Genomic DNA, 18,414 nt, shown 5'->3' on the forward strand with positions numbered 1-18,414 from the left:
GGAGTATCCCTGATATATAAGCTTTGTTTGGATTAATAAACCATTGGCATTGGTGCAATAGTAAGCAAGTTATTGACAGTTTTCTTCTCCATAGTCATTTTGACAGCACCTATCCTTGATGGCCAAACACAAGAGAAAAGATCAACTCATGTAAACCATTCAAGAAGATATCAAAGAATACATCAACGATAAAAACAACACTAATGAAACCCTTAATCATGACCAACAAGGTGATGATGTAAGTGTTGGTAATGTTCATAGTGCACGATTGGGTAATGATGGAAATCCCTTGTCTCACGAACCTTTTGAAGATCACATGCTTTCAAGAGAAATATGTATGCTGAACATTGGAATGCATGATCAATATGAGCAACCTTCCAAATCCTTGGGAAAGATTGAGAACACATCCAACAAAGTGGATGAAGGACTTCAGTAGAGCTGGTCAAGTTCATGAAGAGTGGATTTGAGGATGTAGTAGCAGCTATTAAGGATTTGAAGACTCAAACCACATCCTTTATACCAAATGAACCCACTATTCATATTGAAAACACTTCAGCCCAGCCCTCCAATATGAAAGAAAAGGGGATTGATCAGCCTATTATGTCAACCTTTGAGAAAGGAGAGCCATCTACATTGAGCCACCAATATCATCAAAGCACCACGCCTGTCCTCAATTCAATCCAAGATGTGAGGCTACTTATGAAGAAGAGGAGAACATAAGCGAAAAAAAGAATGAGGAGTTTCATGGATGTGACCCCTTCTACAAATCTTTTCCCTCTCAATCTACCATTAAGCAAAAAGAATCAGACTTTCATGATAAGAGTGGAAGATTTGATGAAAGAAAGTCATTTCATGATATCACCAACAAAGATAAGTCATTTTATGGTCAACCCACTAATGGACAACATCATTCTTTTGGATTGGGACAATCGAATCATGATGGTAATAATCCTAGACCAAACTCTTTTGGAAGAGATTCAATGAATAGAGATTCTTGGAGGTAATTATCTATTGGCAACAATTTCCAGCCAACCTATAATGAAAGGGAGTACAAAGAAAATATTACCATTTCCAACTTCAAGGGGGATAATGCATCTCTAACGGAGTGGGAAGAATGGGTAAACGAATTAAAGATGTACTTCACACCTTTCCCTCGCCATGATGAAGCCAAGATCTATTTTGCAGCACTCCATCTTGAAGGCTACGCGCATACATGGTGGAGATATATGCAAAGAATTGGTCACAATTTTGCTTCTTGGGAGGATTTTAAGAAGGCAATGTTGGAAGTGTTTGTCTCTCCAATGGAAAAAGAAAGATTGCAAAGAAGATGGTATAGTCTTCAACAACGAGGCATGTCCGTTAATGATTACTCTAACATGTTCCTTAATCTTTCTATGTACATTGAAGGTATTGATGATTTGGCCAAGTTAAACAAATATATATTTGGTCTAGATTCAGCTCTCTCTTCAAAAGTAGGTGCAATGCAGCCCAAGACAATTCATGAAGCCATTTATATACTGAAAGGTATGGGTAGAAATATAGAAGAGATTCAATGGTAGTTCAGCCAAAAAGTGCAGGGTATTCATTACCTAATCAGCCTTCAAGGGTTGGAACACCAGCAAGTTGCCTACATATCCAACGGTCTATGGATCAAAACCAAGTGGAGGAAAATGTTATAGACCAATGGTGGCTGAAGCAAAAAAAGCTTTGCAAGGGCTGAAAATGCACAAAAGGGATTTAAAAACATCACTTACAGCAAAGTTCTTTCAAACGAAAAAATTAGAGACATGAGGGCAAAATGGTTATGCTTCAAGTGTGGAGAAAAGTTGACACAAGACCATAGGCTGAAATGCAAATCCAAAAATAGAAAGCTTAACTTTGTTATCATCCATGAGCCGGATGAGAATGAAAGTGAAGAGGGGAATGTATTTTAGGTAGAAGCAAACCCTATGGTTGAAGAAATGCATGACGAAGATGAAAGAAATAATTATGAATTTTATGATATTGTGGATAATTTTTCTTTTGATCCGGTGGTTCTTTATGTGCAATTTCTCATGACGCATGGACCAGTTATAAAAGAGAAAACACCCTTAGACTTGAAGGGCTAATCAATGGCAGAAAAGTTCATATTTTGATTGATACGGGCAGCACCCATAGCTTTATTAATACCATATTTTTGCATGGGTTGAGATTGCTTCCTCAACAAATGCAAGCGCCATTGAAGATTCAAATTGCTAATGGAGCTTATGAATCAAGTAATGAAGTATGCCTACACACTCCTATTACCCTATCTCCTTCACGTGTTATGGAAGTGGACTTGATCACTTTGGAAATGGGTCCCATAGATATTGTCATTGGCTGCGATTGGTTGAAAACAATTGGAAAATTTTCTTTGGACTTGCATAACATGCTGATGGAATTCCAATGCAGTGGATAGCCTATGATATTGAAGGGCATTGGTCAAAAGCAAATGGAACTCATCTCTATGAAGAAGATGCGTAAAGAAATCAATGCACAGTCATGCATATTCACTCTTTTGCTTGCGAAAGTGGATGAAGAGTAGTCACCAAATAAGCCATCATCTTCTTCAAAGCAAAAAGATCCAAGAATGGAAGAGCTATTGGAAGAATACAAATATTTATTTCAACATCCATTATCTTTGCCTCCAAAGAGAGAGGTAGACCACCCTATTGACTCTGTTAAGGATTATGGGATGTAATGTCTTTTGTGTCAACAAAATAAAGTCTCATCTCTTCTACCCGATGGCTTACTTCAGCCACTTCCTATTCCTCAAGGCAAGTGGACCGATATCTCTATGGATTTTATTGTGGGATTTCCTACAACTAAGAATGGGTGGAATAGCATTTATGTAGTAGTTGATCGGTTGACTAAATCAGCCCATTTCATCCCTACTAAGGCCCAATTTACATCAAAGCAAGTGGCTCAACAATTCATGGAATGTATTTTCAAGCTTCATGGTTTTCCAATGAAGATTGTGTTTGATCGCGACACTAAGTTTATGGGCAGGATTTGGAGGAGTTTTTTCTCTTCAATGGGGACTCTTTTGACTTCTAGTACCACATATCACCCGCAAACGGATGGGCAAACTGAAAGAGTTAAACAAATGGCTAGAAGTTTATTTGAGGCACTTTTGCCATGAGACACAAAATGGATGGGACCAATGGCTCCATCTTGTGGAGTTTTGTTACAACAATACTTACCATATGAGCATTGGAATGTCTCCTTTTGAAGCTTTATATGGCTACAAAGTACAAGTACCCTCCGCATTGTTTCATGAAGATGTAAATCCACAAGCATGTGAGGAGTTGGAAAAGATGGAGGCCCTTATGAAGCAATGCAAGGACAATATTCATAAAGCTCAAGAGACAATGAAGGTCTATGCATATGAGAAAAGAAGACATGTGGAGTTTGAGGAAGATGAATGGGTATTTTTGAAGGTTCCTAAGTCACGTTATGCTTCTCTTAAAGGAGGACACAACAAACTTGCTCATAGGTTTTATGGTCCTTATTGTATTGTCAAGCGAGTTGGGGATCTTGCTTATCAACTAGACTTACCTTCAAACATAAGAATCCATAATGTCTTTCATGTGTCTCAGCTTAAAAAGTATGTGGGACCTCAAATTCAAGTTGTTGAACTACCTCCCTTGGATGATGATGGTTTAATAATCTATGAACCCGAGAAGATTATTGGCAAGCGAGAGAAGGTTCTAAGGAACCGCATTCTTGTTGAATACCTTATCAAATGGAAGGTTTTGCCTATTAAAGAGTCTTCATGGCAACAAGCATCATATTTGGAACAATTTACATGGCTTCAACAAGAGGATAGTTAATAAACATGGCAGTAAACATCTTGCTGTATTAAATTTCTATGAGAAAGTAAAATGTCTTATTGGCTTCAAAATTTGATTTTGAAGGCATGGCTGGATACTACATGTTGTCCTCTACATTTCTATATTTGGCACATGGAAATTGGCCACTTCTAGCTCAAGATATGGCCAATTCTGTACTACAGCCTATTTTGGACAGTTTATAGCAGTTTGTTCCATTTATGTGGTCCATCTTCATCAACTTCTTTGATCTTCATCAACATGGAGCTTTATTTTAGCATGATTCCAAATACTTCAAGCTATCTTTGTAATCATCCTTGTAATTTGTTCCCAATTCAGCTTTGAGGACAAAGCTCTTTTATTTCGGGATGGCTTGTAATAAGGCATAAGTCACCTTAGTCTAGAGTAGGCTAAGGTTAAGTATAAAAGGTGGAGATGTAACTTGTGAGGGATCTTTTTGCCATTTCAAGCAATACATGCTTTCAAAGTTCCTTCCTCCCACCAACTAAGAGGGTGCATGCTCTTAGCCACCAAGATATGGGGTGTATACCATATCCCACCTTGACATGAGGTGAGTATTCATGTTGCAGCTTACATCTATGATTCTCAGCTTTCCATGGCAATACTATTTCATGTCTAGCTACCTTGGCTATGGCTTCCTTGCAAACATGGTGTATTTCTTGTATTTCTTTGCAAGCATGGTGTAATTCATAAATTTCTTGTTATTTGACTTGATGTGAAAACTAGTATATTACAATGGTATGCATCAACCAAAGACCGCCACCACTTGTCTTTGTTCGCACAATTGGAACATGACTCAACAACCTTCCCCCTCACTTGCTCACTTTTCTTAAGCCTCTTAGTCGTAGATGTCCACACATGAGAACTTCTCTATCACAATAGACTTGTTTTGAAGCAAAGACTCTAAAGTGTAAAGGTGGATACACAGTTGTATCTGAGTAGAAAAATTTAGCATGTGTGACATCCAAATATGATGAATATCCAACACTTGGCCTCTTTTGAGAAAAAACTTGACAACTTTCCTATGATTATTAGTAATGGCGATGAACCAAGCTACATCCTCCTTTTTATACTAATCTTTCAATACTAAATTGAGTGATGTTGAAATATTGGAATGTCAATATGAGAAGGTGTGCACAAGAGGGAGAGAGAGATCAAGTAGAAAAAGAAGACCTTGCTTAGTAAGTTACTCAATCACAACTACAGTTGGTACACTCCTCTACTTTTGAGAGTGACCTCCAGACTATTTATATAGTCTCACAATGGGCTAGGATTAGGGTTTCCCATGCCCTCTAGTTCATTCACATCTCACCCTCCCTCATGCACCCTTGTTTACTCAAGGTTCCCATGCTACACTTCTAACACCCTCCCCTCAATGCCAAGATGGCATTGGATTACATAGCATGTAAATGTCCTCCCCCCCCCCCCCCCCCCAATGAATTCATGGGATGCCTTTATAAAATAGGCTACAAGGATGTTTATGGAAGGATGTCACACTAGATACTAGAAAAGTCAATCCTCACATGCCTTAGAGACATAGTTGGCCTCCAATTCTTTGGAAACTTCAAGAGAGTTGGGACACTTACTAGTGATATGTCCTATTTATTTGCATTTGTTGCACTTCATCTTGTTGGGATATTTTTTCCAGGCATGTGCTTACAATATGTCCTTTTTTGTTACAAAACAAGCATTCAGTAGTCACAGTATGGACTAAGAGTTGTTCACAAGTTGTCAAGGTGATGATGAGCTGGTGCTACGTTCTTTTTTATTTCTCTTCTCCTCATCTAGACAAGATTGAATGACACCTTTGAGTGTAGGATTTTGTACATTTGTCAGGGTAGCGACAAGAGTTGAAAGACTTTTCTTATGGCTTTAAAGAGTATTGCAATGGTATCCTCTTTAGCAATCAGAGCTTGAACTGAAGCTAATTGAGCCATTAGACCCTTCATGTGGGAAATGAATTTTTGCAGGTCTTCTCCTTGCTTGTATTCCAAGTTGAAGAACTCTATTTTGAGGAAGATTTTGGAGTTCTTCCCTCTTGTACCATACAATTTCTTGACCTCGACGCCTCCAAAACAAGCCCCTCCAAGAGGAGCCCCTTAAGAAGGAACCCCCCAAATTGAGACCGAGCCGCTCCAAACAAAGTCCCATCACACTGAGCCCCTCCATGCCCATGATCCTCAACCCCGCTACCTTGAGCCCCTCCATACCGAGCCCCCCAAGGATGAGCCCCTCCACACCAAGTCCCCTAAGGAGAAACCTCTTCTAGCCAATTCCCTCAAGGATAAGCCCCCCAAGGACGAGTCTCTTTAGGACAAGCCCCACTACCCGCAATCATCCTTGACAAGTGCAGGGACCCAACTTTGCAACTATCCCCTCCTCACTAGTATCTTCTTGCACCTCTACCTCCACCTCAACTCATCGACATCCACCAATTCTGGCATAGGACAAGCTCACCCTCGATAATGAGCTCAACCTCGTCCTCAATGAGTGCTTAGCAGCAAGTTGGGGGGGGAGGAGGGGGGGGGGGCGCTGGGGGGGGTTGATCTCCACCAGAACAGTTGTACCTTTGAGAGAGTAGCAACAAGTTGTGGACCAGGACACCATGGACATTGGAATGCTTGCTCGCCCTAATGACAAGTTGACTAGACTCCATCCCTCTTGCCTTCTAATAGTAAGTTTTAGATGTTTGTTTTCTTGGCATCTCAATCATTGATCTCATTGGTATGTTGTCTTAATATTCTATTTTCATGCCCCTTGCATTTGATAGCTATATAATATCATTGCTACCATCAAAGATCCAAAGATCCATATATTGTCTTAACCCACTATTATCTCATGGATGGACACTTTGAAGTAGTGGAGCTACATCTCGATCGATGGCGTGTGAATTGTCTTCATTTCGTACCATCGAAAGTGCGTGCTTGATTCAATAGCATTGCTTATTTATGTAGATCTAGTTCTTTTGTCTTTGTTTTGGTGATTTATATTTTTTGATGATTGAATAGCTCTCATGGAGTCTGATATTATACGACGTGCAACAAAACATTTGTTATTTTACAGATACTATCAATAAAACAATAAGGCTCATCTCTTGCGTAAGACTATCAAGTTGCACCCATAAATTAAAGTGTACTTTAGGTTTTACTCTTTCCTTAGCTTTGCTTTGTTTCTTTTCTTAGCTTGGTACCAAAGCATCTCAATATAAAGCATTGATATGTATGCTCTAGTCTCTTGTGATTTGGGGATTGTATTTCAACCAAAGACTAAGCTCGTAGCTTTACACTGGTCCTGATTGTTAAAAGAGAAAAATAAGCAACTAAATAATGAAAGGCATAAGATCAATAAAAAAGACAATACATAAGATAAAGACTAGAATAGGAATCCACTATGATAATTAAGAGTAGAATGGGTGAGAGCCAACTCGCATGCTCCACGATCTTCCTCTCTCCACACCAAGAATATACAACTACATGAACGAATGATTGTAACCACACTTCTTCCTTATATAGACAAAAAGAAAGGAGTTATCCTACCACTAAATAAGCTAGTCAATTACTGCCCATAAATTAGGGCATGGGCACTTGTGAACCTATGATATGACCATCTCTAACATCCTCTCTCAAAGCATATATGAACAAGCAAAGAACAAGAATACCCAAGGTGCACTATGGATACTCTACGAGCACTCACTCTGTTGGTTGTGCCTCAATAAGAATGCACCCTAAAAAAGAAGTCCAAAAGTCAATTCCTATTTGAAAGCAAAGTAGTCAAACTAGCCACCTTGCATCTCCTATAGCCACACAAGCTCCAAGATTCGCCTAGTAGAGCATACATGTGCCCATTAGATCATCTCGTGCAAGACCACATGAATACATCATGTCACATGTCCCATCATGAGCTTGGTGCTTGACACATCAATCCAAGATTTGGAGTCACCAGAACACGTGAAGTCAATAATAAACATTAAATCCACTAAGAATGACAGACCTTCAACATGCCCTCTCTCCATCCTCACACGTGTTCCTTATGGGTAGGGATGAGGACATACAACATCACTAGAGATGAGAAGAACCATCTACTCCAACCATCAGTAGGCCCTAGGTGAGCCAAGATGATGTAGATGTGCTTGCAATCTCATGCCCACCAAGCATGACCATGATATCCACCACACACGAGCAGTATGTCTTTTGTATCTTCTTTCTTGTTAAATGTGACACCATGCCACACAATTCTCTCTTTACCTTCACATGCATGACCACTAGTCCACATCATGATGGAAACAAAGATTCCTCCAAATATTGGAGCAATTCAACATCCTCTCAAAAAAGCACTCACAAGCATTAACACTCAATTATGGCTCCACAAGGTACGTAAATCACTCAATCACAAGGGCACAAACAAGATCATTGTGCAATCAAATGGGAATGAAAAAGTACTCACACATTACCTTAGTAGAGAGAGAATACAAAAGAAAGTGTGATTAACATGTGAAAACTCAAGTTGAGACAAGTAATTCCATTCCCATCCTTAAGCTCCAACAAAATATGAGAATAACCCACAAAAGATATTCCACGTGAATAAAGGCTTTAATCAAAGTCAAAAGACAAGCCATCCACATGCAAACAAACAAAGAGAAGTCAAACATGAATGACATGACTCACATGCATCCAACCACCCCACAAGCAAGGAAAAGGCAAATCACAAGCAAACACAAAATATTTTGCTCACATACAACTAGCTAAAATGCACACAGTAAGTTTAGACATAAGTATTGTAATGAGCTTTTACCTACCAAGTGTCATCAATAGGTGCCAAGCCATTACAACAAAGCATTAGAAGTCCAAATGTCAAACTTAGAGGTAAAACAAAAATAGCCATGTCACCTGCCCACATGCACATCCAATGACAATGTGAAACATAAGCACTTGTGGCTTCCAAAATGAAGACCACAAGTCACATGTAGCAACATCGGTAAGTATCCAAGAACACATAGGCAATCAATATAGAGTCACAATACAATTCAAGGACCATGGCAATAGCGATCCTACACAAGATGTAAAAATTACATGGCGCAGCGAACAGAATCTAAGAAAGAGATAGAGAGTACACAACAGATAAGAGGAGAATAACAAATTTTCTTTATCTCCAAACAACTGATACAAAGATGGCTCTGTCCACCCGTGCGCTTCCACTATGAAGCTTAGATAGCAATCTAGACAGAAGATAGGTGAAGAGCAACTTTGACTAGGTGAAAGATGGATAATGATGGCTGTGAAGGGGTTTAGCTTTTATAGCTTGTGAAGGGAGTCATGATGGATGACCTTCCATATGCACCTGTGTCTGTTGACCTTCCATATGCACATATGTCTGTTGACCTTCCATGTGCCCATGTGTCTGTTGACCTTCCATATGCACCTCCACTAGTTGGCCAGGGAATATTCCCTTTACCATTGGCTAGGGCCCCTGATAACTCTCTTATCCCGCAACTCAATGTAATGTGCCTCGAGTTGCTACCAGCTTAACTACTCTGTCTAACCCAAAGATTAGACCCACAACGATCACCTTTTTGCCATCCGGTCACATAGACCTCATCTGACGTACAAGTCAGGACTCAACCAATGTCCGGGCTCACATATGGCTCCTCATAATGGGGGCCTTACAACTTTGAGCACTATCGATCATTGGTGGCACCTTATGAAGGTGGGGCATTGAGCATATCTAACACAAGATCTATCCTTTTGCACCAACAGCACAAGCATATGAGCATCTCTTCATTCAATAAACCTTTATATCTAATACCCATAAGAGCAAGACAAGCAACAAAAGAATGGAAGACACAAGATCGATGAAAGAGGATGCACAAGACAACCAAGAATAGAAATCCACTCCGATAATCAAGAGGACAATGATCGATCCTAGTTCACATATTCCACACGCTCCCTTTCTCCGCATCAAGAATCTACAATTACATGAATGAATAACTATGGCCATGTTCCCTCCTTTTGTAGACAAAAATGAAGTTGTCCTACCATAAAATATGTTGGCCAATAGCCAAATAAATAATAAAGAGGCCACCCATAAATTAGGGTGTGGGTGCCCATGAACATGTGATATCATCACTTTTAACACTAACTAGGTGAAGGCAATTAGTCAACCATTCCATGGTGGCTACGTGATCTCGCTTGGTGAGTCCTTAATAATACTTTTGGCCCGCATGGAGGCCTCCCCCCCTAAGGTTGATCTTCAACCATCTCTCTTATCCTACCATGATATGCTTTTCCGACATAGCTCTTCCAATTAAGTTGCTTCTATATACACTTATTCATACTAGTTCTGGGTACCACATTGCCAACATCAAGTCCTTCAACAACCACTTCTATGGTTTGAGAGAGGGTTTCTTTTCCCACTTGAATAACATATTCATCTCAACATTGTATTTTTGTCCTTAACATCATCCCTTCTCGATTACATATTCCTTTGGCATTATGGCACATTATAGCATTTCATTATATAATCCATTCTTGTAAAAGGACACGAACAAGCAAATGATTCCCTCACAAGGACATTGTCCAAGTGGCAACACCTTGTTGCATGAGCATGCACATTGCCCCTTATGCATTACTCCTTTGCATTAGCATTATGCATATATGTTAGTCACCTTGGTTGGGTGCGAACTTGTGAAAGCAAGCACCCATCCAATGAGAAAACCCATGCATTACGTAACATGAATCCGCTTTATCTCATCAAACGGAGCATGTATGAGCACACTCCTCACCACACTCTAATCATCTGATTATACAACTAATCCAATTCCAACCATATCTCCTGAGCAATGATCAAATGCTCTATATGGGCTATTACAACTAGTGTGTCCGAAAAAAAAAAAACAATCGTGCAAGAGTAAAAACAATAGTCATGGTCAACAACAAAAGACCCGGACTCTGTAGTAGTAGAAGGTGCATTAGAAACAAACATCTCGGACTCCTCCTTGGCAATGTGTTTCTTGCACTATGTGATGTAGTGCCCTGGCTTTTTACAATAATGGCACTTGCCCCTTTTTGGCTTGCGTGCCCGCCTGCTTCTTGTTGCTCTATGAAGTACCTGAACTTCCATAGATGGACTGCCTTACCCTTTTGTCTCGCCATAAAAGCATGTTCAGAGGCTGCAACATCTATCCCATTGTTCTTCCTTGTTTGCTCTTTTTCTAGGAGCAAACTAACCAATTGAAGAAAGGTAGGTGGCAACGGAGAAATTCTCACGGTGAGATTTAAGGCCGTGTGAAGGCCAAATAAGAGAAATTCAAAGTAGTAGAGATCATCTGTGCATTAGAATAATACTCATCTACATTCATCAACTGCTCACGCAAGTCCTAAATTTTGTTAAGATGATCTTGCATGGCATCACCTTTATTCATTTTCACATTCTCAAACTCCTTTTTCAAGAAAGAAATGCATGTCTCATTTTTCCAGCAAACACCTTCTCAAGTGTGAGCCGTGCTACTCCTGAAGAACTAGCAAACCGTATCTGCAAAATTATGGACCACTGTTTAGCTTGTCCCAATGTGTGTGAACCTCTGCCAACTAAACTTTGTCATCTAAAGAAAGCTTGGATAAGTCACATGCTATAGAATGGTCTATGGCCTTGGTCAGGAGCTACAAGTCATAGGACTTCAAGATGGCAAGCATCATTACCCCATCTGTGATAATTCTTCCCATCGAGTTTCTAATTTTGAGGAAGAGCTGGCGACACAAGGACCTTTCAGTCCATAATAGCCTAGAACCCCACATCGAGCTTGGAAGACATTGTCACCTAAATAACCTACACAAAAACAAGGGCAGTCCCCCTCTAACTCCAAAAACACAGCCTACAAGGGCTTCCTCCACTTGTCCCTAACCTCCTTCAACCGCCAAAGGTGATGAAAACTCAAAAGCTGGAGCAAAAGGCTGAAAGCATAGCCTTTTCTCCTTCATGAACAGCAAAACCTGCAAAAAATCAGCAACTTTGCTCCTCTTCCCGCATTTCTTTGCTCATTTCAAACTTGTGTTGATGCATAGCCCTCCCACTCACCCTCGAACTCTAAAAACACAGCCTTGGTATAGCACTGAAATCTCCTCTTCAAGTCTGCCCACAATCAATATGCCCTTCAATGCCGCTCTGATACCATGTCAAAGTGCAGAAAATGCAAAAGCATATGACCGGATTGAAAGAGAGAGAGAGAGAGAGAGAGAGAGAGAGGAATGTAGAATTTACGAAAAAAAAAAAAAGAGGAATGTAGAAATCTGCACTGAATGAATGCTGAAGGAGAGGAGATATGGACAATGGCCTTCCAAATGTATCCATTGGAGATCTCTCAACCTGCTCAGTACGAAATTGACTGCATTCATGCTGGTGACTGCTGCGAACTGTCCAACCTGATCTAGAAATGCACAAATCTGACCTAAAGTACCTGCACACTGTCTGTGCCCATCCAAGGGATGACCAAATCTCTAACAGCATGCCCATCCTCAGTCTTCAGCCACATTCTGCCACGAACACTCTTGATCGCTGAACTCATGAACACTCCAATTCACCAGCTAGAGTCCTCTCTCGCTCCTCATCGCAGAAGGCATGAACACAAGTGGAAGACAAATTTTTTATCCACACCACAATGATTACACAATGTCACTGCAATTCACCACCCAACAGTCCCATTTATCCAATTTTGGAGAAACATACAGCCAACTGGTTTATTTCAATTGCAGTCAAGCCCAGCATTTTTTTGCTTCCCATTTAAATTAAGTTCAACTGACTTTATACAGAGCCATGTCACTAAGCTTAATTTATGTTGGCATTTTTTTCCATGTCACAATCAACTGTCATATTGGCATTTTCTTTTTTCATGTCGCACTCAACTGTCATCAAGAGCAACCTGCTGTCATCAACCTGCTAACCATGCCTTAGTGCCCATCACAAACTACTAGTGGTTGCACACATGATCTGCCTGCCATGAAATCCTTTTGCCACATCATCCACCCCACCTGTCCTATCACCTGCCTGATGTATGAGCAAAGGTATATAGGTAGTGCCCTAGTGCATTACAAAAGAGCCTATCCCTTAAATGCTCTCTCACCACCATCATTACTCTCATGAACTACCAGTTTGCTGCTATTCAGAGGCTTCCTCACCCTGTTTTAGCTGCCACAACCTGATTTTCAGCATCTACATCATTACCCATCTTCAGGCAACCTGGGCTACTGCTGTTGTGATTCCATCCTCAACTGGATGACCCGATTTGCTGCTGTTTCGACCTCTTTCCAGCCAGATGGTTTTTCCACCCAGCAGGTCATTGTACAGTCTTACAGCATTCTGCTTTATATTTACAGTCATTCATCACTCCAATTAGCCCTCAGCTGCTGCTTGATATCACCCTCAACTCCAGTTGGCTGCATCTTCTTCAGATTTGGCGGTACTGCTGCACTCAGGACCCATACACAGAAGATGACACATCATCTTGTGTCATCTTCTTCACTGATTTCACATTCAGCATCCATTCATTTAAAAGATTCTACATCTTCCCTATTTTTGCCATTTTGTCTGAATTTGTGTGTTTCAGTCATGTTCCTGCATTCTATGTTTTCTCAGTGCAAACTGTAACATATTTTTACAGCTGCCTTATACACCTGCTTCATAGATACCCTATAATTTCAACATAGTTATTGAACTAATCATGACTTTGACCTCGCTTCATAGGGGAGGTAACATGAACAGCGACCTATTCTTGAAGGAAGCTGGTAACAGTTGACTGAAATCAACACAGCAGCCAAAGATCTGATGCTAACTATGGAATTGCATCCTCTTCTGACAGCCCACCCTCAACATTAAATAGCCTCTCAAAAAGCTCTCCTCCCACTCGTGATGACCCTAAGAGAAGATGAGATGGTTGGGAGCTCTTTCCAGTCACTCCCAAATGAGTCAGCCATCTGTGCTGTTTAAAAGATCCCATCAACATTTTACTAAATGAACAGCTGACCAGTCTGAACTCTATAGGTACAAAATCACCAGTTTTCTTTGACCGGGCATCAACCCACTGCCCCACCTACTCAGCACTACAGTACCAAAACCAAAAACCTTAGAAGCTAAACTTCTGAGTAACCAACTCCCAAAAGGTCTGGCTTTTCCCACAAAGAATTGCCAAATCTGAAGATCAAGTTGAAGATCCATTTGTCCAAAAATTGTTCTCCAAATCCCTCATCCTAGAAAGAATTTCATTGCTCCCAATGGCCTTCTGTCATGGAAACATCTGACACATCATGTGCCAGCCTGTGCCAGCCTATTATCTTAATGCTCTTGGTTGTGCTTTCACTAAATCAGCAAACAAACACTGCTGAACAGGTGAAATATTAGCTTTTTTTCCTTTCCTTACCCTCTTTACTAAATGTCTGGAGAGTGACTAATAAGGATCTTGTTCCCGCCTTGTCAGTAGGTTTGACATGGATGGCATGTGTAGCATGATAAGCCTCCACCAACCATCTCTATCCTCCCATTGTCTTTATTCGCTGCAGGAACTTACTCCAGTCAGCCCCAACTTGCAAAACAACCCTTCTGCAAACAACACAGTAGCACAACATTTGAATCACCACTGCAAACCAGTCCTCTGCAAAACCACACATGGAAACCTTGTCTGACATCTCCCGTCCTTTCCCTGTCAATGCTAACCTACAACGAGCGAGGGCAGAAATCTATCTTGTGAGATCTAGATGGTCATACAGTGTTTTAACCCAATACTGCAATTACTTTGGTTATGTATTCACGCACCTAAATTGTTAAGCTAGAGTGCCTTTTGGTAGGTAAACAAGGCATTTCAAACTGATCTCTCTCTTAGGAGAAAATAAAAAGTGATCTCCTTGTGTTGATCCAAGAAATATTAGCCTACGTCCAACAGCTATGACAAAGGAGACTTCCCTGCCTCCTGTTAGGCTGCCTCTTCCATTTCTTTCTCTTCAATAGTTTTGGGGACTGTATGTCCAAACTGATGGCCTCTATAAGCATTGCCCTTCCCAGTATACGTCCTGGCAGCTCAGTTGAAGCTTAAGATTCATCTCATGCACATATCCTAAATAACTATAAAAAGCAACATTTCATCTCTTCAAATACATGATAAAGAGCATGTTCTCTTTCATCACATCACACCCCCATTATGTAGTTCAAGGTTCCAGCTTAGGCCATCACATTAGAGAACAATTTGGATATGTGGTCCACTTCAAGTGTCTTCTCCATAAGAAGTGCATGTCAAGGACATGCGGTATGAGTGGAAAGTGTCTTAAGAATCATTTGAGAGACGATTTGGCCTTGTAGGTCTTGTTGATACCTGTAGGCATCACACTTCAAACATGTTTCCATGGACTCATATTCTCCTCGAAAGAGCACAAAATCATTGAGAAATACATAAATGCTTTTGTAATTCATGCCCAGCTTTCACAACACTTGTCGTCCATCATCACCAAACTCGGACATTATGTTTCCAGATGGCAATATGTGACATTTTAGTAACGTGAAAAAATTTCCCAACACATCCCACTTGACATGCCTAAGGATTAAAGAATAGATGGTACCAAAAGTTGTATTCCAAGATGCCCGGCTATAACTCTCGTTGCATGGTGTAGCAAGTTAATATTATTGCAGTGCATCAAATAGAGGCAACACACACATGACTCTGAACATCTACTAAAGCCAAACTTACTGTTAACCCATCTGTATAAGCTTGATGGCAAACATGCTAAAAGTGATGCAAAATTTTTGAGGTATAGAACTTTGTCTTGATGGTATGACAAGCACAACAAATGTTTAATATATGATGCAACATATAAACAAATGATTAAGCACACAAAACTCACTCTTCACCTGTCCATAATCTTGATGGTAGTACATGTGCTGCAAAATTTCTTAAGGTAGGAATCTTGTAATTATGGTACACTAAGCACAAACAATGATCAAGCTTATGATGCAGTTACATAAGGTGCACTGTTATCCTCATCATCAGATAAAGCTGTTGAAATCAAATCTAGAGATGGCACATATCCTTTATCTTTCAAGCATGAACTCAATATGTCAAATACTGCTAACCTGTCATTACACAAGTTTTCAGTTTTTCCAAAGTCATGTACCACTTTGTCCAGCTCCAATGATGCACTTCCAGGCTTCTTCTTTGCCCCTGCATGAACCCTCAGCTCCTCCATTCGTTTTGCATCATCCCACCTGCCAGCACTTGCATAAACATCTGCCATCAGCAGATAGGGGGTGGCATCTTTTTCAGTCACCTGTATAAGCTGCTGAAAGCATCTTAATCCCACTCTAACCTCCCCATGAATTTTGCAGGCACTAAGCAAAGCTGTCAAGACTTCCTCAGATGGAAGACATTGCATGGCTTCAGCGAAAACTTCTGCCTCCAAAACATTTCCTGCTCTTGCAAGAAGATCAACCATACAAGCATAGTGATCTGATGTTGGTTCAATCTCATACTCTTCTCTCATCACCTTGAAATATTTAAGACCCTCCATGAGTAAGCTACCATGGCTGCATGCACCTAGAAGGCATGTGAAGGTGATACTGTTTGGTTTCACACCTTGCTTTGGCATATCCTCAAAACATTTTACTGCCATGTTTCCCTGATGGTTTTCACCATACCCTTTTATCAATGCAGTCCATGACACAACATCTCTGACAGCCATCCTGTCAAACACATCCCTTGCTTCTATAAGAGAGCTGCATTTGCCATACATGTCTATCAATGAGATAATAAGAGTAGGGTCTCTTTCCCAGCCTCTCCTAATAATTTCAATATGTATTTCTTGGCCTACATCTAATGCTCCCACAATGCCACATGCTCTCAAGCTGCCAAGGAAAGTGACAGCAACTGGACACACATTCTCCAGCTGCATTTGCTGGAAGCAGTTCAATGCTTCCTCGCCAAAACCATGTTCAGCATAGCCGGCAATCAGTGTATTCCAGGACACTACATCCCGGCTAGAGAGCTTGTCAAAACCTTGCTGAGCTTCTACAAGCAAGCCACATTTGACATACATATCAATCATTGTGCTCCCAACAAACAGATCTTTATCCAATCCCTTTCTCACAATATCAGCACATATTATCCGACCTCTTTCGATATCTCCTATCCAGCCACAGGCTTTCAGACTGGAAATAAATGTGCCATCAGTAGGGGATACACCATCCAGCTCCAGCCATCCAAAACTGGTTAGAGCCTCCTGAGCAAGCCCATGCTCAACATAACTTGCAATCAATGTGTTCCATGACACAACATCCCGCACAAGAAGCTTGTCAAACACATGGCATGCTTCTGCAACTGAGCCACATTTGCCAAACATGTCTATTATGGCGTTGGTGACAGGAAGTTCACTCTCAAACCCTCTTTTGAACACCTCAGCACAAAGCAGCTGCCCTTCCCCTACAGCTTCTGTGCTGGCACAGGCCTTTAAGCCACAAGCAAAAGTGACATGAGTAGGAGAAACACCTTCGGACTGCATCTTGTCAAAGCAATTGAGAGCATCCTCACCAAGTGCATGTTCTGCATACCCTGCAATCAGAGAATTCCACAAGACTGCATCTCGGGCAGGAAGCTTCTCTAGCACATGATGTGCCTCTGTAAGCAAACCAAATTTTCCATACATAACCACTATTGTGCTACTAACACATAAGTCACTTTCCAGCCCTTTCTTGATGATGTCATCATGCAAAGCAATACCTTTGCCTACATCTTGTACAGCACTGCAGGCTTTAAGCAGAGCAACCAGTGTAAAACTGCTTGGCAGTACATGTTGCTCTTGCATTTTGTGGTACATGTGGAGGGCCTGATGTATATCCCGGGAATCAACATAGCCGGAGATGAGGGAACTCCAGGAGTACTCATTCGGGTAGGGAAGTCGATCGAAGGCACGCTGCGCATGAGGCAAGCCACCACATTCAACAAGAGCCGGTATGAGGTAGTTGCCAAGAACGGTGTGGGTGTCCAACCGCTGCTGGCACATGTAAGCGTGCAGTTGCTGAGCGAAGGACAGGCTCTTTTTCTTTCTGCATTTCCGCAAGATGTCGATGAGGTAATGCTCAGCAGCACGCAGGTCAGCCATGGTTGGGGATGCAGAATTACAGAATACATGTTTAGACAGAGAACCATGTTCACCCCCTTGCCTCTGTCTCTTCCCTCTGCGCCCACACTGCTTATCTGATCAGAACCTGTCTTCAGCCTTCATTTGCCAAGTCGTTAACTGGCTTCTCATTGCATCTGCCCAGCCGCCATGAATGATCTTAATTAGTGTTCACTAAAACCAAGTTTTAATGTAAAACGATGGTGCACTATGGCAAGCTAAAGCATCGCCTTTCTTTTTGAATTTGCACTAGTGTTCCGTTATCTTGCTGTCGCCAAGCGGGTGCAAGGGAATCGCACCACAGCTTCACTTCCTTATTGCACAGTGGGTAATGTTATCACAAAAACAACATATGTTTCACTCTCCTCTACTCACAACCCCTCTATCTCTCACCCTTTTTA

General features: G+C 41.1%; 1 protein-coding gene across 2 annotated transcripts in view; it reads right to left on the reverse strand.

Moving 5' to 3' along the window:
* Positions 1 to 18,138, reverse strand: part of LOC148035001 (pentatricopeptide repeat-containing protein At5g27110-like) — a 33,887-nt gene extending 15,749 nt beyond the window's left edge. The window contains exon 1 of one of the 2 annotated variants that reach the window (XR_015691139.1): positions 12,319 to 18,138. Coding sequence is in view for 1 of the 2 variants with exons in the window: in XM_087679914.1 (XP_087536040.1) it covers positions 15,975 to 17,995 (2,021 nt within the window). In the remaining variant the exon portion in view is untranslated. The remainder of the gene's footprint in view (positions 1 to 12,318) is intronic. The other variant, XM_087679914.1, reaches the window with a different exon arrangement.
* Positions 18,139 to 18,414: the final 276 nt, after the last annotated feature.

This window comes from Lygodium microphyllum, chromosome 6, assembly GCF_053477565.2.
Source record: "Lygodium microphyllum isolate KBCC chromosome 6, Lygodium_microphyllum_v1.1.10, whole genome shotgun sequence".
In the NCBI taxonomy this organism is placed as follows: Eukaryota; Viridiplantae; Streptophyta; class Polypodiopsida; order Schizaeales; family Lygodiaceae; genus Lygodium; species Lygodium microphyllum.